General features: G+C 40.7%; 1 protein-coding gene across 1 annotated transcript in view; it reads left to right on the top strand.

Moving 5' to 3' along the window:
- TANGO6 (transport and golgi organization 6 homolog) overlaps positions 1-25,939 on the top strand; it is a 165,393-nt gene that overhangs the window by 77,557 nt on the left and 61,897 nt on the right. Inside the window, exon 10 of the mRNA XM_082712545.1 lies at positions 10,485-10,625. Within this exon, the coding sequence (XP_082568671.1) occupies positions 10,485-10,625 (141 nt within the window). The remainder of the gene's footprint in view (positions 1-10,484; positions 10,626-25,939) is intronic.

Raw genomic sequence — 25,939 nt, 5'->3', positions numbered from 1 at the left:
GTGCTTTTTTACTCTTGGAAAGCTACATAAAGAGAATTAAATGAATGATATCCTGCTTCTTTAGTTCTCACCCCGGAACAGCTGAAATGTGGGTTTCTTGGAATGCGTAGGGCAGTGATTACCCCGAAAGCAGAGGTAATTGCTGTTTTCCTGTCCTTCCTGCCTCACTTCTGCCTTCAGCCAGTATTCAGGCAGCTTTGTTCGTGTTTCTGCACATAGAACAGAACCCTTGATGGTGGCGGCTTCTGGAGGCTCTGTTTTCCTCTTTCTCTCCCTTACCCCTTCCTCTCTATCGCCCACGGGAGTTTGACAGAGGCAGCTCTGACAAGGTGGACTCTAAGCTTTTGAGGGGTATTTTGGATTTTGCGCATTCGGGGAGGGTAGAATAAGAGATCTAGGGGGCTTTCAGTATCGAGTAGAATGGAGATGTGTGAGGATCACTGGTTAAAAACTGGAACTCCTGAAAATCCAAGTTCTCCTTTTGTACAGCTCAGTTACCACTAATGTCAGCAGCATCTCGAGTTAGAATCATTTGTGAATTTCATTAACATCAGTCACCTCCCTTTGTGACAGGCTAAATAAAGATACTGAGTAGGAATGAAGCAGTCCCTATGAAGCCCCACTAGACCCACTAGAGTCTAGAGAATTCTGGCCTTTCTCTTATGGGATGCAGAGTACAGAGTGCCTCTCTTTCCTCTAACCTTGGAGTTCAGTAAAAAATATATTTTATGGAGTAAGGCCGTTTCATATACTTGACAGTGTAAGGTCTGCTATCTTTGGGGTTAGGATTTGCAAAGCTAGTATTATTCCAGCAGTTACTTTCTCCCAGGCACTGCTGCTGGGGGGCCCACAGCATAGCCAAATGCAGGTTTGCACTTCTGCTCAGCCATGTGCCAAATATCGTGGGTCATATTTTTCACCCTATGTGTTCCTTAGCTTCTCCTTTCATAAAATTAGGGATAAGAATAATACCTACTTGAAAGGACTCTTGGGAGCATTAAATGGATGAATGCATTAAAATTGCTTAGAACAGTCTGGCATGTTGAAAACACTCAGTAAATATTCAGAATGTTACTACCATCTTTGCTATTAGGTATTTGTTTTTTGTAATAATCATTTGTGATCCACCTGGTTTCCAGCAAGTATAGTTAACTGTGAGCAAATAGAGATGCACTCCTTTTAACATTTCCCCTCAAAAACGGGAAATAGAGAACAATTTAAGCAAAACACATTGGCATTATTTTAGTATTTGAATTTATTATTTAAAGATTTATTGATTTATTAGAGCAAGCAAGAGCATGGAGGGTAGAGGGAGAGTCTTTTTTTTTTTTTAAAGATTTTATTTATTTATTTGTCAGAGAGAGAGGGAGCACAGGCAGACAGAGAGGCAGGCAGAGGCAGAGGGAGAAGCAGGCTCCCTGCCGAGCAAGGAGCCAGATGTGGGACTCGATCCCAGGATGCTGGGATCATGACCTGAGCCGAAGGCAGCTGCTTAACCAACTGAGCCACCCAGGCGTCCCAAGAGGGAGAGTCTTAAGCAGACTCCATGCTGAGCCTGACATGGGGCTCAATCTCACGGCTCTGAGATTGTGACCTGAGCCGGATGATTAACTGGCTACACCACCCAGTCACACTTCAAATGTATTATTTCGATCCTGACTTAAAGAGATAAACCCTAGGGGCACCTGGGTGGCTCAGTGGGTTAAAGCCTCTGCCTTCGGCTCACGTCATGATCCCAGGGTCCTGGGATCGAGCCCCACATCAGGCTCTCTGCTCTGTGGGGAGCCTGCTTCCTCCTTTCTCTCTGCCTGCCTCTCTGCCTACTTGTGATCTTGGTCTGTCAATAAATAAAATCTTAAAACAAAAAAAAAAAAGAAAAGAAAAAGGACACCTGGGTGACTCAATAGGTTAAGCCACTGCCTTCAGCTCAGGTCACGATCTCAGAGTCCTGGGATCAAGTCCCACATCGGGCTCTCTGCTCAGCAGGGAGCCTGCTTCCCTCTCTCTCTTTCTCTTTCTGCCTACCTCTCTGCCTACTTGTGATCTCTCTCTGTCAAATAAATAAATAAAAATCTCTTTAAAAAAATGAAAATAAATTTAAAATATTAAAAATTTTAAAAAAAAAGAGAGAGAGAGATAAACCCTAGGTATGGCTCTCCCAGATCTTTAGCTGTTAACTGTGACAGTTTATTAGTCTAACCCTGTTTTTTCTTCAGGCCTGCATAACACTCACTCATATTGAATCTTAATAAATTTGTTGGGGCTTGTCCACACTTAGCACAGCTTTGGAGCTGTAGAGAAACTTAACGTCAAATTGGCATCTAGACACATTGCCATTTACTGTAATTACAAAGACAGACCAGCCATCCAGTTGAATTCCCCACACTTCCTTGATTTAATAACCAACTTCCCCAGTTTGTGCAACTTCCTGGATTTTTGGAGCTGAAATTATTGTTGGCTTTCATCATAATGAAAGGTCTCAAGTGTAACAACTGAAGTACCCTGCTAAGGAAGGATATTTTCCTTCTCTTCAGGTTTTAGCCTTTCGTATCTTTGTGTCATCAAGCTGCAAGAGAGGACAGGTACAGATCGGTGATGATTTTTTTTGTAATCAAAGGAAAAGTCTCCTGTGCCTGACCTCTTCTCTTACGCATCACTGTTCTTGCACTGTGCTTCCTCTGTACGTTAATATGCTTTTTATCTTCTTTCTAGTTTTTAAAATAAACTTGCTTTCATTAATTACTTTGAACATAGTTTGTAATGAGTCAAAAAGCTTATCTCCTGCCCGGCTTCTTCCCCCTCACTGTTCCAGTCCCCAAAGATAACCATTCCTTTCCCACCCCTTTTGAATAGTTTCTTCTAGTGATTACCTTCCCATTTATTAATAGAATGTTCACACGTATTTCTTTTTTTTTTTTTCCTTTAAAGATTTTATTTTTAAGTAATCTCTACACCAACATGGGGCTCGAACCTACAACCCTGAGATCCAGAGTCACAAGCTCCTCTGATTGAGCCAGCCAAGCATCCCATATTTCTCTTGATTTAAAAAAACTTTGGGCATTATCTACTCATTTTCTGTATGTTGGATGAGGATTTTAACACATGCACACATATACATAGACATGCAAACCCGTGGCCTTCCCCTCCTGCCATTTCCGCGTCGATTTTGGGCTACCTCATTAGGCTGTATTTACTGTTGACTATTTGGGTATTACTCATTGCTGAGCCTAGTGTTCAGTCTTCCTTATCCTTTTGTTTAGTTTTCTATGTAATTATTGCTCACTTCTTCCAAATGATTTAACAGCCATATTGAATATGTGTCATTATGTTGTCCCGTCTTCGTTCTCTTTACGCAGACTCAGCCTTTGACACCTGTCCTGTTCTCTTTATTCTTGTCTTTGGGTTTATACCCTTTTTACTCCTCAGTTGTTACTTTCGTAGTTCAAGAGGAATAAAATAGAAACATTTGTGGTCATTCTACAACACTTGATTGCAAATTCTTTTTACATTCTTGGCTCTAAAAGAGGATGGTCTATTTTAAAAGACCACGTCCTTTATCACAGACTGTTTTCAACTTACATTTTTAGAATTTATATTTCGTAGATAATACATCACATGGTTCAAAGTTCAAAAGGTACAAAAAGATACAGAAGAAAAACTTTCTTCTCTCATATCTTTCCCCATTTCCCTCCCCAGAAACAACCAAAACCATGAGTTTCTTGTGTATCCTTCCAGAAATATTTTATGAGTGTGTTTTTCCCTTTTGTACAGAAATAGTTGAATTCTGTACACATAGTTTGTGACTTTGCGTTCTACCTAACAGTAGATCTTATAATGTATTCCATAACAGTTCTTAAAAAGCTTTTTGATGGGCGCCTGGGTGGCTCAGTGGGTTAAAGCCTCTGCCTTCTGCTCAGGTCATGATCTCAGGATCCTTGGATCGAGCCCCGAATCGGGCTCTCTGCTCTGCAGGGAGCCTGCTTCCTCCTCCCCCTCTGCCTGCCTCTCTGCCTACTTGTGATCTGTCTCTCTCTCTCTCTCTGTCAAATAAATAATAAATAAAATCTTTAAAAAAAAAAAGCTTTTTAATTTTTTTATGGATACATTCTATCCCATTATTTGACTGACTACAACTTAATCAGTCCTCTATTGATAAATATTTAATTTGTTTCCAGTCTTTTCTTTACCAGTAGTACTACAGTGATGATTTTGTATGTAAATAATTTTCTGTTTGTGCTAGCATAGCTGCTAGGACAAATTCCTAGAGTTTCTGGCTTAACATAGAACTTAGAATTTTAGCATAATATATTTTCTTAAACATGTTAGGTTTTGTGAAATATGAAGTACTTGACCTTTCTCCCCATTCAGATAAAAAATCCTTTGCTTTGCTGTCTGTCCACCCTCACCCTACAGGGGCAACCAAAATAGATTTGATACAAAAGGAAGGTGATACTTTTTTTGTAGCACTGGATTTCCCTTTATATTTAAGATGAGCTATATTATTTTCTCCTTTTTTCTTCTGTTCTAGAAACCCAAATGGATAGATATGAAAAAGCTTTTATATTTTTTTTAATAATAACTTTTTGGGATATATTTCACATACCATCCAATTCACTCTGTGGTTTTAGTATGTTCACAGAGTGTGTACCCATTACCACAATCAATTTTGGAAGGTTTTTATTGCTCCAGAAAGAAACTCCACATCCATTAGCAGTCACTTCCTATTTCCTCTTACTTCCTGTAGCCCTAAGTAACCACTAAATCTACTTTCTGTCTATTCTGATTTGCCTATTCTGGGCATTTCATGTAAATGGAATCACAATATGTGGAGTTTTGTGTTTCTTACAGTTTTGTCAGCAGAAATACCTGAGAAGTTTGAGGGAGTAGGTGGTTTTCCAGGTTGATGTGAGTATTTTGGGAGATAGGTTGTTACGTGTCCAGGAGAACAAGGCAGGTTAGTTTTAAAGTGGAGATTGGCTTAGCAGGTTCTTGGGATAGAGCCAGTCAGCAAAGACTTAAACTAGCAAAGAGTTAAACTATCTTTCCTGCAATGCAAGACCGTTGTGTGAGGTAAGACAACACCTAGGCTCCTTTTACTGACGAAGGTCTGCAGAATCACTGAACACCTTTTTGAGGAATCAACTGGAAGTCAACACTGTTGGGATTAGAATACATTTCCAGCTTTGTGAAGAAAGTCTTTTGGGGAGACAAATGGTGGTTTTACAGAGTTGTCAGGCTCTATTTTGATGCATAATGTGCTTTTATTAATATTTTTTTCACCTGAGTTAATTTGCCTATATCCTATGCTTTGCCTGAAAATCCAGATCAGAATGTTTTCATGAACCTTGGCCGTTTTAGGTTCACCTTTACTTTCTGTGCAACTTATCTGTTATGCCACATCTTGAAATACGTAGTCATTTTCCTGTGATCAGAGCTGGAACAGGTATTTCTCACACAGTCATTTGGTTCTTTTTGCCAAAGGGATTGATGTGTCATGTTTCCTTGAAGCCTGTGCTGACCCAGAAATTACCGCACTTTTAAATTACAAAGGAATTATCAAGGGCGAGAGACCAAGGGTCATGTGAGGGTTATGGCCATGCTTCCTCATTGTCAAAATTCATTTTCAAATATGAAGCAAAAACAGCCGCACAAAATTTCATCTCTTTAATTGTTACACAGTCTTAACCATCGTATGTGATTCTCTTTGCTGCTTTGGCGTAAGAGTAAGGCAGGAGCTGCCCTTGTCCTCTAGGGATTTATAAACTCCTAGGTAGCAGCTGTGTCCTAGAAGGTAAAACTCAAAACAGTGAGCGGGCTATTTGGCAGCAGTTTGGGGAAAAGGCCATCAAGAAGATAAACAATTGCTAACATGGGACTGTGGGAAGCAAGGAAACTGGGCTTTGCTATTGGCAACCTTTTAATGCAGGAGTGGAAGAATTTAAAACTCCCTAGTGGAATTAAAAGTTTGGCATTATAGGAAAAGTACGTAAGTGAGTAAAAATTTCAAAAAAAAATTTTTAATCTGAAGAAGAATGTGTTAGGATTCCTTTGGATGAAAAAAAAAATCAAACTGGCATATACATAAAAGGATTTTTTTTTGATTCATGTATGCAGAGAGTTTAGTGGGTGGAAATACAGTTGGATCCAGAGGTTCAAAGCATGACATCAGGTCTCTTCCTTATTTCCTTCCCTTTTTTGGCTTGACCTTCTTCTGTGTTGACTTTATTTTTGGGTGGGTTTTCTCCCCATAGTGGTCACAGGCAGCTCCAGGCTAATAATTTCAACAGGGAAGTGGGGAAAAAGCTTTTTTTCTTTTTCCCAGTAGTTCCAATGTGAGCTCCAGAATTGAGTCTCATTGCCCAGTCCTGAGCCCATCATTGCGTGGGCATGGGATGGAATGTCCTAACTGGCCAGCCTGGGATATGAATTTACACGTGGAGGGGGACAAAGCTGGTAGTTAGCTCCACTCACACCACAGAGACTAAGGATAGGAAAGAGATAGTTCCCAAAGGACCACCAGATTTTGCTAGCAGAAGACAGAGTAGATGCTGTGTGCAACCAAAATGTATGTCTGCTACAGCAAGGAAATCAAGAGCTCATTTGGTTTTGATGTATGTAGCAGGATATGTTGTGAGAAGTAAATAACTATTTTCTGCTAAAGATTAATGAGAGAAAATAGGCATAAATGACAGTAGGAGGGACTTAGAATTAAATGTTTTTCAGAAAAGCTAGATATAGATCAAAGTTTTATAAACCAAATCCCATGTTCCCACCAATCTCCATTATAAAATCACAGCTATATTCCGAAAAGCAAACAAATCTGCCAGATTTCTGACTTGGGAACTTCTGATGAAAAGTAGATTCTGATTGCCATAGATCTCTGATATACACCAGGCCTTGCAGTTGTCAGTGATACGATGGCTGCCAGAACGCCAGTTACCAACTACTGATTCACTTTTGCTTTGCGCTTTTTGGAAGATTTGGAAGCTATTTCCTTTCTCTCCCTTAGTAAACAATTTATTTATCTTTCTGTTAGCCACAGACATTCTCCCCATGGCAAAATATCTTTAACTCCACCTTGGACCTCCAAGAACTTCCCCATCATTTTGCATAATGGAGCTAACTACAAGTGCACGGTCACATTGTGCCAACAGGGTAACTGTCTAATTCAGGTTCTGCCATAGTCTGAAACTTCCTTAAGAGCAGAGCTTCTGCTTGTACAAAACTGGAGGCCACATAAAGGAAGATGTGGCTTAGGACCACATGCAGGGACTTTCCAGGCTTTTTGGAAGCATTGAAAAGATAGGGGTGGGGAAGGTAAAAAAGAGGCAGACAGGTGCAGCCCTCACCAGGTGTACTGCCTTTGTGCCTGTCTGAGTCATAATACAATGGAATCACAACCTATAACATAGAAAATAGGGGTGCCTGGGTGGCTTAGTTGGTTAAACATCCAACTCTTCTTATCAGCACAGATCATGATCCCGGGGTTCTAAGATCCAGGCCAGCGTCCATCTGGCTGTGTGCTCAGCAGGGAGTCTGCTTCAGGATTCTCTCTCTCCCTCTGCCCCTCTTCTCTCTCTCTTACTCTCTCTCTCAAATAAATAAATAAAATTTTTTAAAAATAAAGATTTTATTTATTTGACAGACAGAGATCAAAAGTAGGCAGAGAGAGAGAGAGGAGGAAGCAGGTTCCCTGCCAAGCAGAGAGTCCGATGCAGGGCTCGATCCCGGGACTCTGGGATCATGACCTGAGCCGAAAGCAGAGGCTTTAACCCACTGAGCCACCCAGGCGCCCCATCAAATAAATAAATAAATAAATCTTAAAAAAAAAAAAAAGAATATAGTATGAATAGTATGTAGACTTTGCCTGCATGAGTGTCAAGTTAAAAGAAAAGGTGAGAGAAAGGTGTCAACACCATTAATTAATAAAAATCACATTTTGGGGTGCCTCGGTGGCTCAGTGGGTTAAGTCTCTGCCTTCAGCTCCGGTCATGATCTCAAAGTCCTGGGATCGAACCCTGCATTGGGCTCTCTGCTCAGCAGGGAGCCTGCTTCCCCCACCTCCCCGCCTGCCTCTCTGCCTGCTTGTGATCTCTCTCTCTCTCTCTCTATGTCAAATAAATAAATATAATCTTAAAAAAAAATAAAATGGGAGATTGGTAAACTCAGATGAAAAATGATTGAGGATTTTTTTTTTAATTTAATTTTACTTTTTCAGAGTTCCAAGATTCATTGTTTATGCACCACACCAGTGCTTCGTGCAATCCGTGCCCTCCTTAATGCCTACCACCAGGCTCACCCATCCCCTCACGCCTCCTCTCTTAAGCATTTCTATTACTCCTTCCCTGTCTTCTCTTGCTTAATTCCTGAGATTTATATCAGGACTGTATCTTCGAGCCTTTTTATGACTTCATTGAACAAGTACATACTGAGTAGAACAGTAGGTTCTGAGCACCTGCTATGTGCTGGCACTCTTCTAGACATTGAGGCTACAGCAGAGAACAACAAAAAACAATCCATAACTTTGTAAAGTTTACATTCTAAGGAGGAGAGCAGTCAGTAAAGAAACACATACTGTTAGATACCGTGCCAGGTAATTATAGGTGCTGAGAAGAAAAGGGAAGCAGGGTGAAGGGGATTTTAAAGATCGGTCGGGGAAGGAGGCTGCTGTGTTCTATGTTCTGTGTGATAAGTGTGATACTTGAACAGAGACATGATGGGGTTCGGGGAGCAAGCTGTAAGCCTGCCTGGAGGAGGAGCAGCCTAGGCAGAGGGGATGCCAGGGAAGACCATGGGCCCAAAGCAGCTTGGTCTACTCCAAGAACAGTGAGGAGACCAGAATCGCTGAGGACGGTGAGCAAGGGAGAAGATATGGTCAAAGCTGAGGTCAGAGAGTGAGCAAAGGCAGGTGGCGGTGTGGGGTTGCTCATATTCAGGGTGGAAGGGAAACCACTGAGGGCTTTGCACAGAAGAATGTTGGGGCCTGACTTGTTTTAACCAGGTGGTTCCAGCTGCAGTGAGGGTATCGGGTAAAACACAGAGCCTCCTGGGGAAGAGAAGAAAAGCAGCAGGCCGCAACTAATGGACCAGAGTAGTTGAGGTAGAGGTGGTAAAAGGAAGCATTTCCCCCCTGCATATATTTTGAAACCCTTGTTTGTTTTTCCTCCCGTTGTCTGTTTTTCTTTTCTTCTTGATATTCTTTAGAAGTGTGTAATGTGTTCCACCCAAGTAACAGAACTTGTATTAGCATAGTTTGGAGACCAGGATCTTGATTTCTGATTCTATCTTAGGTCCTATCTCCCCTCCTCTCTCTACCCCTGTGAAGTTTGCTCAGTACGGGGCGGGGCTCGGACCATGACCTAACTCGGAGATGCTAACTTGATGGCAGAAGGGGTCGACAAGTACAGCCGGCCCCACTTACCTGCAGTTCTGCTTTCCACAGCCCACAGTCTCAGTTACCTGAGGTCACTTGTGGTCTGGAAGCAGAGAAGCCTCCTCCTGACTGACTGACCACCAGAAGGTCGGTTGTAACCTAACACTCTGTCACAGTGCCTCCGTCATCCGCCTCACTTCATCTCATCGTGGAGGCATTTGATGATCTCACGTCAGCACAAGAAGGGTGTGTAGAGTACAATAAGGTATTTTGAGAGTGAGAAAGATCCCATTCACAAATAGTTGTTCTATTTTCGTTATTGTTGTTAATCTCTTACTGAGTCTCATTTATAAATTGAACTTGGTCATAGGTAGGTATGTAGGGAAAGAAACGAAGAATATAGAGTGTTTGGAGCTATCTACAGTTTCAGGCATCCACTGGGAGTCTTGGAACGTATTCCCTGCAGATAAGGCGGGGGTCTACTACTGTCCTTGGAATATGGACTCAAGAGCAGGACCTTCCCCGTTTCTGATCAGGGAACTCAGCCGTAAGCATGGGTCTCCACCGATCATGCCCAGAATCCTCTGAAGATATTTCCTTGTGGAAATTACTCTCCTCGTTGACAGTTGTACGGAGAGTGCTCATATTGGAACAGAGAACTGCCGCAGAGACAGGAAGTGCTACCGTGCTTCGGCTGCTATGTTGGCAGGGATGATGGTAGTCAGAGAACCTTGGAGTCTCAGACTTGGAGGGCTCCCTAGAGGGTATTTAATCCAGTTTTCTCCTGCTGCTGTGTGAATTCCTGCCACAATATGTAATCATCTAGCCTCTGCTTTTAGACTCTAGGATCCATAAATCACAGAATCAGTGTTGGAAATGATCTTAGAGCTCATATAGGACTGAGACCAGAAAGATCCAGTAGTCTGAACTCCCAGACCGATGTTCTTCGCACTCACTATGTTGTCATTCCAAATAAAGGGCAGCCCTTCCTGGTAGAATTGCAGGGATGGGTTTAAGTATCTCCACGTTCATCTCATCAGAGGCTGTCTGGGTTTATATGCCTTCCAACTTTAAATCATAACGAATCCTTTCTTTTTATTTTTAATCCCAGGGGTTGCCTTGCTCTCAGATGCATACCCTGAGAAAATCTTGCTTGGCCTGTTGGCTCAGTATGACAGTGATAAAGACAAGCACACAGCGGAGACCAGAATGAAAGTTGGGGAAGTCCTGATGCGAATTGTCAGAGCCTTAGGTGAGTTTTCCATCATCTGGAAAAGGGAGGGGGCAGTGTGGCTTTCGAACCCAACTCTGTGTACCTTGGAGGTTTCTTATGCTCGCTTCGTGAGGATAGTTTCAGGGATGAGAAGAACTACTTCCTGTTCAGGGATTTAGCAAATGTCCACATGCCTTTCAAGGGATTGGCAACTGTAGTGCCCATCTTCCTACCACTGCTTGGTCTCCTCTCCTGAGCTATGCTGGGACCTGACTTTCATTGGAGCTGGAATGAGAAGTTTCACACTTGCTGAGCAGCAGTGAGCATAAAAAGAGGAATGTCAGACAGGGAAGGAATAGTGCTAACTCTTGTTGAATGGCTACTGTGTGCTAGGCTGTCTGCATATAAAATCCATCTAATATTCCCAACAGATCGTGTCGAGAGGCTGTTGTTAGACCCATTTTATAGATGAGAAAATTGTGTGCAGAGGCCTTTAGCAGTTTGTCCAAGACTCATTCAGCTGCTAACTAAAGTGGTGCCAAGATTCGAACCCACCAACTCAAAGGAAGTCGCTCCAGACAACATAGACTGAGAGTACTAAGAGTATGAGCTCTTGAGTCACTGCCTGGGTTCAAATCCCAAATGGCTGCTATTGGCCATGTGACCATAGGAACATTTCTTAATCTCTTGGTGGCTCAGTGTCGTAGGATAGAGTGTGAAGATATTAATAGAACTTCCCTCAGATGGCTTTTTGTAAGGATTAAATAAGTAATATTTAGAATAGTATTGGGTGCACTGTATAGGCTTAGTAAATTTTTATTTTTTGCTAAGAAGAAAGATTGCTCTCTTATATTTTAATTTTTTTTAAGATTTTGAGAGAGTATGAGCACACAAGCAGGGGGAGGGGCAGGGGAAGAGGGAGAAGCAGACACCCCGCTGAGCGGGGAGCCCAATGCATTGGAGGCTTGGTCCCAGTAACTTTACATGTCCCTATAATTAGCCCGATTTCCAAAACAGTCTTCTGGCATTTCAAAGCGAACTCCATCAATTCTCAAAGTTCTAATGTTTCTGTAGCCTACATTTCCAACCAGCCAGCCATAAGACATTGCCTTAACTGTAACTGCTAATTTCTTTTTTTTTAATTACTTTTTTTAATTTTTAAAAATTTTAAAAATTTTTTATTTTTTATAAATATATAATGTATTTTTAGCCCCAGAGGTACAGGTCTGTGAATCGCCAGGTTTACACACTTCACAGCACTCACGATAGCCCATACATACCCTCTGCAATGTCCATAACCCCACCACCCTCTCCCGACTCCCTTCCCCCCAGCAACCCTCAGTTTGTTTTGTGAGATTAAGAGTCTCTTAAGGTTTGTCTCCCTCCTGATCCCATCTTGTTTCATTTATTCTTTTAACTGCTAATTTCTTTCTTTGTTTTTTTTTTTTTTAAAGACCCCATCCATTTATTTGACAGAGAGAGAGAGATCACAAGTAGGCAGAGAGGCAGGCAGAGAGAGGGGAGGAAGCAGGCTCCCTGCGGAGCAGAGAGCCCGATGTGGGGCTCGATCCCAGGACCCTGGGAGCATGACCTGAGCCAAAGGCAGAGGCTTTAACCCACTGAGCCACCCAGGCACCCCTTAACTGCTAATTTCTAATTCACATTACCCATGTGTCCAAGTGCATAGGTGAGGTGGTGTGTTGAAATCCCTTAAGTGCAAATTAAAGCCCACTTTTACAAAACAGCCAGTATACTTAGTTTACTAGTGATGTGGAAATCCTTGCGAACAGCCACTCTGTAAGACTTCCCCAAAAAGTACCCTAGTTTCTTTGGGCCAAGCTTTGCTCTCTTCCCACCTCCAGCTCTTCTTGGCAACAGCAGGGAATTCCAAAGAACAAGGCCCACAGTTGGGAGCCTGGCACAGGATCCTGCTGCTTTCTCTTGGCCTCATGTCTGGTTCCCTAACCGTGCCTACTTGTCTTCTTACCACTAGACCGTGGAGAAAAGCAGGAGCTTTTCTTCTTTCCATTTTTAAAAACCAAGCAATCACATAGACAGAGCAAAGAATTTATATAGTACACTCATGTCAATATAGAAAACTTCTAGTAACCCATAAAATTTCCTTTTGTCCTTTCCTAGTCTATACCTGCCCCAGAGGTAAGCACTATTCTGACTTTTTACCACCATCAGTTTCTTTAGATTGTTCTTGAACCTCATTTTAATGGAATTAAATCTCCATATTTATGGTATGCTAAGGGACCTAGACACTTGGGTAAATTCAGTTCAAATCTGGAGAGTAAGAATACTTCCTAGGCATGGTGTATACTGTATTTTCTGTTGTGTCACAGTAGGAGGCATATAATGTTTGCTTATCTCACTTTACTGATCTTGAGATTGATTAGTGGTGTTTCCAGTCAGGTACATCTGTTATAAACTTCCCCATCAACCCTCCTCCTGTGGCTTTAAGTAGCCATTGATAATTATAGCCTAAATCAATTATTTCATAGGGGTTATATTTTTTTACACATTAAGAAACAGGTACAGAGAGGGTTACTAATTTGCCTAATGTCACACAGCTAATTAATGGTGGATCCAGAATTTGAATCCAGACAGTCTGACTCCAGACCCAGTCTCTTACTGAAAACACCGTTACATCCTGAACATTCTCCCATGTCATTAAGCATCTTTTTCCTGTCATTAACATGGTCGTTTTCCACATCCTCTATAATTTTTAATGATTGCATGATATATCATTTGAATGTACCATAATTTTTTCAGCTGACCAACTTACAGGTTGTTCCAAGTTTTTGCTATTATGAATTACATTAAGGTGAATATTCTTGTAGCTAAACTTTGTGCAGATTCATGATCATTTCCAAGGAAGAATTTCTTTAATATTTATTATTATTATTTTTTAAAGATTTTATTTATTTATTTGACAGAGAGAGATCACAAGTAGACAGAGAGGCAGGCAGAGAGAGAGGGAAGCAGGCTCCCTGCTGAACCGAGAGCCCGATGCGGGACTTGATCCTAGAACCCTAAGATCATGACCTGAGCCGAAGGCAGCGGCTTAATCCACTGAACCACCCAGGCACCCTCCAAGGAAGAATTTCTAATAGAAGAACTTGTTAAAAGCATGTACTTATTTATTTATTTCTTAAGATTTTATTTTATTTTTTTAAAAAATTGATTGATTGATTGATTTGACAGAGAGTCAGTGAGAGAGGGAACTCGAACAGGGGGAGTAGAAGAGGGAGAAGCAGGCCCTATAGAGCAAGGAACCCAACATGGGGCTTGATCCCAGAGCCCTGTGGTCATAACCTGAGCTAAAGGCAGGCACTTAATGACTGAGCCACCCAGGCTCCCCTAAAGAGTTTAATAGAGAGGGAGAGAGAGAAAGCAAGCATGAGTGAGGGCAGAGGGGGAAGGAGAAGCAGACTCCCTGCTGAACAGGGAGCTCACTCGGATGCAAGGCTTGATGTCAGGACACTGGGATCATGACCTGAGCTGACGGCAGATGCTCAACTGACTGAGCCTCCCGGGTATCCCAAAAGCATGTGTATACTTTTAAAGATATTTATTGCTGGGGCATCTGGGTGTCTCAGTGGGGTAAAGCCTCTGCCTTCAGCTCAGGTCATGATCCCAGGGTTCTGGGATCGAGCCCCACATTGGGCTCTCTGCTTGGCGGGGAGCCTGCTTCCTCCTCTCTCTCTGCCTGCTTCTCTGCCTGCTTGTGATCTTTGTCAAATAAATAAATAAAATCTTTTTAAAAAAAGATATTTATTGCTAAGTTGTCTTTCAGGGAGATCATGCCCATTTATTTATTGGTTTGTTTGTTTATTTACTTGTTTAAAATTTTAATTTGAGTATAGTTGACATACATTGTTACATGAGCTTCAAGCATACAACATAGTGATTTGACAAGTTTATGCATTATACTGTGCTCACCACACGTGTAACTACCATCTGCCACCGTATAACACTATTACAATATCATTGACTATATTCCTTATGCTGTGCCTTTTGTTCTTGTGATTTCCTTATTCCGTAACTGGAAGCCTACACCCCCCACTCTCCCTCTTCCATTTTGCCCATCCCCCTGAGATTGTGCCAGTCTCAATTTCAGTGTTTGAGAATATTTGTCTGTACCCTCATCAGTACTATATATGCTATGTTTTTGTTAATCAAACACATGTATATCAAGAAATGCTGTCTTGTTTTGATTTCCATTAATTCAGTTGATAAGGTTAAATGTTTTCTGTGTATTTATTGGCTAAATTGTGTGTTTGTGAATTATCTGGTTCTGTTCTTTTTTTTTTTTTTAAGATTTTATTTATTTATTTGATAGAGTTAGAGAGAGAGCACATGTAGAGGGAATGAGAAAAGCAGGCTCCCCATTGAGCAAGGAGTCCAGTATAGGTCTCCATCCTAGGATTCTAGGATCACGACCCGAGCCAAAGGCAGATGCTTAACCAGCTGAGCCACCTAGACACCCCTCTCCATTTTTCTACTGGGGTATTGATTTTGTTATTTGAATTTTTTTTTTAAGATTTTATTTATTTGTGAGAGAGGGAAATAGCGAGAGAGGGAACACAAACCACAGGGGAGCTAGAGAGGGAAAAGCAGGCTCCCCACCGACCAGGGAGCCTGATGTGGGGCTTGATCCCAGGACCCTGGGATGGTGACCTGAGCTAAAGGCAGACGCTTAACGATTGAGCCACCCAGGCGCCCCTGTTTTTTGATTTATAAAAGCTATATTTATGTAAAAATCAAGAACCACTGAAATTTATGTTGTGACTATTTGCTTTGGATTGTTTTCATTTTAGTTTTGTTCAAATTTTCTGTTTCATTTTGTTTTGGAAACACAAACTTTTTATTTTGATATAAGCAAATCTTTTCCTGTATGGATTCTCTTTCATGTGTAAGGCTTTCTCAAATGAAGATTATATACATATTAATCTATATATTTTAATTTCGGCTTTTCAATGTAGGAAATATTGTGGAAAGATTTTAGTTTAGTTTCTTTCATTTAAGGAACTAGTTGGTTTTTTATTGTACTTCCAGAAATTTAATCTTAACACATTGCTAAATTACCAGTCACTCCAAATGTTTTTCCATGTATTTACTCCTCTATGGCCCAACATTGGTGTTGACAATAACCTGGGGACCATTACATGTCAATGTACTTTTTAAAACTTCTTTTCAAAATATGACATTGAATTACTGTGCACAAGATAATGAATTGGTAATTGAGACATTACTTGAAAAGTAGAATTTAAGTGAAGGGAATTGGATACATATGTGAGGGTATTTCCTTCTGAGACTGTCCTGAGCATTATCCCGGATCTGATGCAGACGACATGGCTTTCTCACATATGCCAGATGCAATATCTGCTTTCTCTTCAGCAGGGGCTGAACAACATTACCCCATTCTTCTTTGTTCTTTAGCTTAGCGATTTTCAAATAGGGGAGTAGGGAAAGACTTTTGCCCCCTAGGAGACATTGGCCGTGTCTTGAGACCTTTTTAATTATTACAACCAGGGGCCTGGGGATGTTACTGGCGTTTAATAACTATAAGCCAGGGATGCTCAGCATCCTACTGTGTGCAGGACAGGCCCCCTGCAATGGAGAATGATCTGGCCCAGAATGTCAGTAGAGCCCATTGTTGATACACCCAGTTGTAGGGCTCACATGGACCATTCTGTTTCTGCTTTATAACATTATCCGTTGTTAATTAGATCGAGGACTGCCACTTATAATTACGCAGGTTGTTTACAGCCCTAAAAATTCCAAAAGGCATTATTGTAGGAGTGGTGTACCCTGGAGCTGTACAGTACTCAACCTACGCAGCCATCCCGGTGGCCTGAACTAGATTCTAGTGTCTTCTCACGTTTTTAGGTTGCCATCTCATAGGAGAGAGTTGAAAGTTATTAATTTCCTTCTAATGTATTTATGCATCCTTTTGGATATGGGAACTTCTGCACATTTGTCTGCACATAGCTAATCTTATCTATATTATGCCAATCTTATGAGCATAAGTTTTAGTGATACCTTTTCTGATGTCTGCTGAATTTGGAAGTTGTTCTTAAAGTCTGTGGCCGGCCACCGTTGAGGTTATTAATATATGCCTCCTCCTTTTCTTGCCTTCCTTTGACATTTAATGGACCATAACATGAACTCAAGTATATTTTAAATTACCCCTTATGTTTAAGGAAGATGTTATATACTTTACCAATATTTATTTCATTATTCTAAGGAAAAAGAGAAAGAAAAATAGATGAAATTGCCTTTTATTTGTGTGTTGCACTCATTTGATTCCAAAGTTGGATCAGAGGTCCTTGACGGAAAAACAATTTCCACCTCTTCCCATAGTAATAGCCAAAGATTCTCTGAATTCTAACTTAATTTCCTACTTTTTTCAAGTTCTAAATCATATAAATTCCTGGGTTATTTGGCAGCTCTTCCTCATGCTCAAAATTGTGTGTGTGTGTGTGTGTGTGTGTGTTTATCTTGAACATAATTTTTTTTCTTAATCTCGAGGGTAGGAGTATCAATGTAGTTCAGTTCAGAAACTTTAAAAAAAAAATATATATATATATATATATATATATATATATTTTTTTTTTATTTACTTGAGAGAGAGAGTGAGAAGGTGAGAGAGGAGAAGGTCAGAGAGAGAAGCAGACTCCCCATGGAGCTGGGAGCCCGATGCGGGACTCGATCCCGGGACTCCAGGATCATGACCTGAGCTGAAGGCAGTCGTCCAACCAACTGAGCCACCCAGGCGTCCCTTAAAAGATATTTTATTTATTTATTTATTTATTTGGGAGAAAAAGAGAGAGAGAGAACAACCAGAATTGGTGGGGAGAGGCAGAAGAAGAGGGAGAAGCAGGGGCTCCAGCCCAGAACCACGGCATCATGACCTGAGCCTAAGGCAGCCGTTCAACTGACTGAGCCACCCAGGCGCCCCTCAGAAACATTTTTTGATTAGCTTCTGAATGGCATGTTCCTTACCTGGGGCTAGAAATAGGGACGTGAAAAAGCCACAGTCTTCTTCCTGCAAGGAGCTTATAGTTTAGAAGGAGAGAATATCTCATACACAGATATCTATAAGGTGACCTGCTGGTGAAGGGGATTGTGGGAGCACAGGGGAAATGGTCTTTGTCCTTTCTCTTCTCAAGATCCTGCAGTTGAGTGTGGCAGTGTGCTACAGGGCTATATCAGTTCCTCATCCTTCTCCCAGCACAGCAGGTCAGTTTTTGAAAAATAGCTTTTGTCTGATAGTTTTCAGAGATTTTTAATTCATGGCATAGGTCTGAATTGAACTAAAAAGATAGGTTGGACAGTGAATAATTGGATAGTCTGGGAGTTGAGCACTTACAGATTTTGGCAGCAGTAAACAATAGTCAAGGATTAGAGTTTTCATATTCTAAAAAGAGAAATTTTCGGCAAAATTCAGAGGATCAGATGAAATGCTTCTTGCCAAATCTGCCTAGATTAGCATCAGTATAGTTCAGTTTAACAAATATTTTTATTGAGTGAATTGGAAATACTAATCTGGCCAGATTTGAAGGTTGAAGCCCAGACTGAATAATTTTTTTTTTTCTCATCTTCCTCCTCTTTTTCTTCCTCATGTCATTTTTTTTTTTTTTTTTTTTTTGGGAGAGGTAACTTTAAAATCTATTTATAGACCTTTCTCCTCCTAATTGTTTCAGTAACACATGGCCATTTTGGACAGCTTGGAAAATATTAAAAAGTATTAAAAAAAGTAGGTGATCACTGGCAGTTTCACTGTTCAGAAGTAATCACTCTTTGTTTACATTTTGATGTTTCCTTCTCATTTCTTTTTCTTTCTCATAATTGTAATTATACCATCTGTATACTGCTTTCTTTCATTTAACATTACTTATAATAAGCACTTTTCCATGTCATTAAGTAGTTTTTGAAAATATAAGATTTATTGTTTGTTTTATTAATTATCTTTTAGAAAGATTATTGTTTAATTAGGTTGTTTCCAGTTCAGTTCCTTACTTTATGAGGAACTTTATGAGGATTATGAGGTTCGCTATTGATTATTCTTATACATAAGTTCGTTTGGTAAATCATTAAGTCTTTCCTTAGGATTCATTCCTACAAGGGAAATTACCAGGTCCAAGTACACGCATGCACTTAAGGCTCTAGATATTCAGTGCCAAGTTGCCCTCCAGAAATGTGTACTCTTGTCAGTAGTGAATGAGACTGCTAAGGTCTCACAGAGAAAGCTTTTTCTGTGGCTTCAGAGCAGACTTCTAACTCTGACCAGCCATCTCCAAAATGTGTACCTTTGCTCCCAGAATGAATGGAAGAACGTGTCAGAGAATGTTGGTCCGTGGGTGGGTGGATGGAAGGAAGAAGATGGGACAGGGAGGGGGCAGGAGGGGAGGAGGGAGAGCGGAGGGAAGGAATGACTGATGGAGGGGAGGGTGGATGCGTGACTCAGTGTGAACCCACCGCTGCTCCAAAAGAGCACCTCAGATCTGGCAGTGTCATCATGATACACAAAGAACAGTACTCAATTATTTTTAGAGGCAAAACGTAGTCTTCTAATCAGCAAGCTCAGACAAGTTCCAGTTTAGGTCAGAAACTTGTAAAAAACGAGAGCGAAAATAGAAAGCCATATTCACGTTGCTCCATCTGAAGAAGAGTTTACCTTCAGTGAACTCTGTAGGGAAGATCAAGAATTAGTATTTGGAATGAAGAATCAGGAGAGAGAACTAAAGCTATTGTGTGTTGGGTTTTTGTTTTTTTTAAAGATTTTATTTATTTATTCGACAGAGAGAGATCACAAGTCGGTAGAGAAGCAGGCAGTGGTGGGGTGAGGGGGAAGCAGTCTCCTTGCCAAGCAGAGAGCCTGATGCAGGACTGGATCCCAGGACCCTGAGATCATGACCCAAGCCGAAGGCAGAGGCTTTAACCCACTTAGCCACCCAGGTGCCCTAAAGCTCCTGTTTTGAATGGAGTGTGCTATGGCAAGTAGAATCTCACCCAGAAATACTTGGGCAAAGCAGCTTATACTTACAGGTTAAAAGGCAGCTTTTCTCAAATTACTCTATATTCCAAGAAAAGGGTGGGTCCTGGGCTTGAAGGTATATTTCTCACTCTTTTTTTTTTTTTTTAAGATTTTATTTATTTATTTGACAGATCACAAGCAGGCAGAGAGGCAGGCAGAGGGAGAAGGGGAAGCAGGCTCCCCACTGAGCAGAGAGCCCAATGTGGGGCTTGATCCCAGGACCCTGAGATCATGACCTGAGCCAAAGGCAGAGGCTTAACCCACTGAACCACCCAGATGCCCTGTATTTCTCACTCTTAAAGCTTGTAAAACATCCTTATTTAATGTACTCTGTCAACTTTTCCATATCACCTGCTTAATTTTCAAGTTTTAGTTCAGCACTTTGCCGCCCTAGAGTTCATCCATGTGGTGAGCAACCCATGATCCCGTCCAGCTCCACGATGTAGCCCATAATCTGACTTTAGAAAACCTGTCCTGTTGGGACCCGTGGGTGTCTCAGTCAGTTAAGTGTTTGCCTTCAGCTCAGGTCATGATCCCGGGGTCCTGGGATCGAGCCCTTCTCCCTCCACCTGCTACGCTTTCTCTCTGACAAATAAATAAATAAAATAACAGAAAACCTGTCACGTTCCCAGAGAGGAGTTAACTCAGCCCGAGATTCTGCTCTGACAATCGTCTTCTAGCCGGTTGTAGAAGATAAAGGAAAATGGACTAGTTGGATTTGTCTAGTAGGCTACTCTGATTTCCAGTTGGCTTGGCCTGGGAATGAAGACAAGGAGAGGAGCTTTTAAATGGCTATAATTAATATTAGAATATAGATATACCACAGTTTATACTGTTTAGTCAGCCATTCCTCTGCCCTTGGACCTTAGTTTTTTTCTGTTTTGTATTTCCTATAGTATGCAGCAATGCAATATAAATTCTCATAGATGTGTGCCAATAGAAATATATATTAATACTTATATATGCATATTCCATATATATGTGCATGCTGAAGTACTGGGCCTTTATTTCTGGAAGATTGGTATTTGCCTAAGTGGAATCACTGTCTCAAAAACTGTTTCTATTTTAAACTGTTAATATACAGGTTATGTCCTAAAATTGTTGGTGAGGTAGGACTCTTTGGACCCCCTGCTATGTCTGTTGTCAGAGAAAAATATCTTTTGAAAATTGTTTTTTTCAAAGGGAACAGAATAAGAAGGTTCTTTTGGGAGTGTTATTTTGCTTGTCTTCATTGCAAAGGGGAAAAAAGTCTTGTTTTAAGAAACACATTATTAATACATTTTGCTATTAAGTAATTTACAAAACTGGTCAAGGAATGACAGGTCAGCCTTAGAAGTATCTTACTCAACAAAACTCATTTAAAGGTGCAGCATTCTATCATTCACTTCAAGAGCATTCTAATTAGGTAGTTTCCAGAAACAGTTTAACTTAATTTACTGATTAAAAATTTTACTTTATGGGCTTTTTCTTTCAATAATATATGTTTTGGTCTTTTGTGTCATAAACAACCCCAGAATTTAATGGTTTGAAACAACAAGCATTCATTTGTTCAGAATCCTGTAATACGTGTAAAGCTTGGGAGAGACAGCTCATCCTTGCTTCGCCTGGTGTTGTCTGGGCTCAGCTGGCGGAGCTGCTGCACGTGGTGTAGCCTGGGCCCACCCAAGGAGGTTACACTCGGCTGGAATCCTGACTGGGGCAACTTAGTGCTCTTCCACGTGGCTTTGCTTTGTCCCTGCATGTGGACACTCAACATTTAGTAATCGAGCCCAAACTCCTTTTCAGCATGGTGAATGGTTTCCCAGAGAGCAAAAACAGAAGCTACCATGCCTATCAAGAACTAAACCAAGAACTAGCTTTACAATGACTTCTGCCGCATTCTTCTGCCAAAGTCAGTCACAAATCCAGCCTAGGTTCAAGGAGAGGGAAGTAGCCTCTAATTTTTTATGAGAGAAACAGCATTGTGTTCAAGGGTGGTGTGGTGGCAGCCGTATCTGTATGTTAAACACACACTACCGAAAGGAGTGCATGCTTACGGCTACAAGCCTAACAATACAAACAGAGGAAAATCAGTCTCTCTCAAATATTAGTTACAGTTACTCTTCTTACCTCCCAAGGTAAACAGTGATAATAATTTGGTATACATTCTGTCATACCTTTCCCTGTGCTCCTATAGATGTATGCAAATGTGAATGGGCTTTTCCACTCTTTCCCAAGAACAGATTTTAATACTATTACTATTACACTTACTATTACTACATCCTATTAATTTGTAATTTTCTTTCTTTGAAGTCAACTTTACCAAGGTATACTTTACATACAATAAAATGCTCTCATTTTAAGTGTGCATTTCAGTGAGGTTTGATAGAAATCCGTGTAACCATCACTGCAGTTAAAGTAGAAAACATTTTCATCACCTCAGAAAGTTCCTTTGTCCCCAGATTATCTCCCATTCCACACCCCACCCCAGGAAACCACTGACGAATTCTCTTACCATCGATGAGATCTGTCTTTTCTAGAGTTTCATGTAATTGGAATCATACGATGTATACCCCTGTGTGTCTGGTTTCTTTTGCTCAGCATAGTGAGTTCGAGATTCATCTGTATTGTTGTGTCTATCAGTAGCTCACTACTCTCTATTGCAAAGTGATATCACTTTATATGAATATACCACAATTTGTTCGCACATTTTCGTTGACGGACATTCAGGTTATTTCCAGTTTTGAGCTATTATGAGTGTGGTTGCTCTGAATATTCTGGTACAAATCTGTGTGTGAATGTCTGTGTATTTTTTCTCTTGGTTAAGTACCTAAGAGTAGAATTGCTAGGTCATACAGTGTGTGTATAAGAAACTGCCAAACTGTTTTCCAAAGTAGTTGTACCATTATGACCAGCAATGTACGAAAGTTCCGGTCACTCGATATCCTCCCCAACACTTGGTATCTGGCTATCTATTTGTCTATCTATCTATATATTTTTCTTTGTTTTAGCGATTTAGTGGCTCTATACTGGTATTTTGTTGTGGTTTTAATATGTATTTCCCTGAATGACTGATTATGTTGAGCACATGTCTTTCTCTGTGCTCATTTTCTATTTGTATATCTTTTGTGAAGTAACTGTTCAGAACTGTTCTAAACTGGGTCGCCTGCATCATCAGGTTCTTCTTTCTATTGAATTATTCCCATCTTCATATAAACATTACTTAATAGATCTTTTTTTTTTTTAAAGATTTTATTTATTTATTTGACAGAGAGAAATCATAAGTAGATGGAGAGGCAGGCAGAGAGAGAGAGAGGGAAGCAGGCTCCCTGCTGAGCAGAGAGCCCGATGCGGGACTCGATCCCAGGACCCCGAGATCATGACCTGAGCCGAAGGCAGCGGCTTAACCCACTGAGCCACCCAGGCGCCCCAACTTAATAGATCTTTAAACATATAAACAAAACACTTTTCTGAGCTCTGTATCTCTTTCTAACTATTGCCATATTTCTCTGGTCTCTTTCACAGTAAAACTCTTAGAAAAAGTCGTCTGGGTTTGCTCGCAGCACTTCTCCCACACCATTTTCTTCTTAAGTCAGTCCAGTGGTGCCTTTCATCCTCAGCATTCCCTTGTCAACCAAAATATTTAAAAAGCTGTTGACCCCTTCTTCATCTTTGTATTACATAATTACCCAGTAGCATTTGGTGCATTTGACCACTGCTTCCTTTTTGAAATACCTTCCTCTCTAGGCCTTCCAGACAGTAGAATTGCCCGATTCTCCTCTGACCTCATAGCTATTTTTCCCAGTCTTCCTTGCTGGCTCATCCCCCACTACCAGATCTCCAAAGGTCAGAATCCCCTAGTTCTGTCCTTAATCTGTTCTCTTTGCCATGCACACATTGCTCGTTACCTGGTCAGTCTAGCAAGGGGTGTATCGATTATATTAACTTTTTTTTTTTTTTTTTTTTTTTTGCAAGGAACCAGCCTTTAGTTAAATTTCTCTGTTGTCTTTTGGTTTTCTGTTTCATTGGTTTTCTGTCCTATCTTCAGTATTTTTTTCACTGTTACCTTTTGGTAGAAAACAAGTTGCCTTAAAACCTTATCAGAGTAAAGCAACATTTACCTCACAACTTCTGTAATTCAGGAACCCAAGCATGGCTTCACTGGGTGTCTCAGCCACAGAGACTCTCACACAGCTGCACTTAAGGTGTTGGCTGGGCTGTGGTCTCATCTGAAGAATAAACTGAGAACAGAGCCATTTTCAGGCTCACTCACGTGGTTGGTAGGATTCAGTTGTTGGTGAGCTATTGAACTGAAGGCCTCAGTCCTTTGCTGACTGTTGACCTGCAGCCTCCCTCAGTTCTTTGCCACATGGGCCTCTCCATAGGGCAGCGTACAGCATGGCAGTTAGCCCTCAGACTGAGCAAGCAGGAGAACAAGGGAGGACAAGCAAGGTGGAAGTGTTAGTCATTTTGCAACCTAATCTCAGAATGGACATCCCATCACTTTTGTCACAGTCTGTTTGTTATGAGTGAGTCACTAGCTTTAGTCCCAGTTCAAGAGGGGGGGATTACACAAGGCAGGAATATTAGGAGATGAAAGTCACAGGGTACCATTTTAGGGGTTGCCTTCAACATTTGTTTACTTTTCTCGTTTCTTAAGGTGGCAGCTTAGATCACTGATTGTGGACCTTTCTTTTTTTCTAAAGTGAGCATTAAAAACTCCAGATTAACTCATAAGAACTACTTTAGCTTCATTCCATAAATTTTGATGTGTTTCAGTTTTTATGCATTTCAAAATATTGTCTAATTTTGCTTATGATCTCTGTTTCTACCATGGATTACTTAAAAGTGTGATGTTTGTTGTTTAAGCTTTATTTTGGGTGCCTAGGTGGCTCAGTCGGTTAAGCATCAGCCTTTTGGTGATGATCTCAGGTCATGATCTCAAGGTCCTCGGGTTGAGCAGCAGGGAGTCTGCTTCTCCCTTTCACTCTGCCTCTCCCCACCTGTTCACACACTCTTTCTCTCTCTCTCAAATAAATAAAATCTTATAAAAAAAAAAAAAGAAAAACAACCTTCAAATATTTACTGATTTTCCAGGTAGCTTTTTATTATTACTTTCTAAGTTTTTTGTGGTCAGAGGACATATTGTATATTCAGTTATTTTAAGTGTATTGTGTCTTTTTTATGGTCCAGGATATGGTCTCTCTGGGTCAATGTTTCATGTGCACTTGGAAGTGTGTTCTGTAAGTATCATTTATTTCGGGGCACCTAGGTGGCTTAGTGGGTTAAAGCCTCTGCCTTCAGCTCAGGTCATGATCCCAAGGTTCTGGGATCAAGCCCCATGTCAGGCTCTCTGCTCAGCAGGAAACCTGCTTCCCCCCATGCCCTCACCTGCCTCTCTGCCTACTTGTGATCTTGGTCCATCAAATAAATAAAATCTTAAAAAAAATAAGTACCATTTATTTCAAGTTGGTTGATAATTTGTTAACATCTTTAGTATCCTTACTGATTTCCTGTGTACTTGTCCTATCAATTACTAAGAAAGGAGATTGAAATCTCCAACTCTAATTGTAGCTGCATCTTATTTCTACTCAATTCTGTTAATTTTGCCTCACCCATTTTGAACCTCTGTTACTGTGTGCAGGCAGTTAGAATTGTTATGTCTTCTTGATTGTGTTTTATCTCTCCTTGTTGTGTATCCCTTGTTCCAAAGTCTACTTATTTGTGATTTTAGTATTGCCATTTTCTTAAGATTAGTGGGGGATTTTTGGTATATACTTTCCTATTCCTTACTTCTTAATCACTTTATGTCTTTATATTTGAAGTGGGTTTTTGTAGACACCATATTATTGGATATTGCTTATTTTTAGATCTTGCTTTTTTTTTCGCCCGTTTAACAATTTTTTATCTTTTCAAATTGTTTAGATTATTTTTTTTAAAGATCTTATTTATTTATTTTACAGAGAGAGAGATCACAAGTAGGCAGAGAGGCAGGCAGAGAGAGGGGGAAGCAGGCTCACCGCGGAGCAGAGAGCCCGATGTGGGGCTCGATCCTAGGACCCTGGATCATGACCTGAGCTGAAGGCAGAGGCTTAACCCACTGAGCCACCCAGGCGCCCCATGATTATTTATATTTAAAATAATTTTTGACATGGTTGAGTTTAAGTCTGCCATCCTACTGTTTGTCTCATCTCTTCTTTGTTCCTTTTTCCTCTTTTTCTTATTGCTTTTAGATTGATCAAGTATATTTTATCCTTTTCTAACTCCACTCTTGACTTATTAGCTGTACTGCTTCTTTGTTTTAACTTTTCAGTCCTCATTCTAG

The sequence above is a fragment of the Mustela nivalis genome (genome assembly GCF_964662115.1).
Source record: "Mustela nivalis genome assembly, chromosome: 18".
NCBI classification, from domain to species: domain Eukaryota; kingdom Metazoa; phylum Chordata; class Mammalia; order Carnivora; family Mustelidae; genus Mustela; species Mustela nivalis.
Note: the sequence above shows the minus strand (reverse complement) of the source record. Positions and strands in the feature narration are given on the sequence as shown.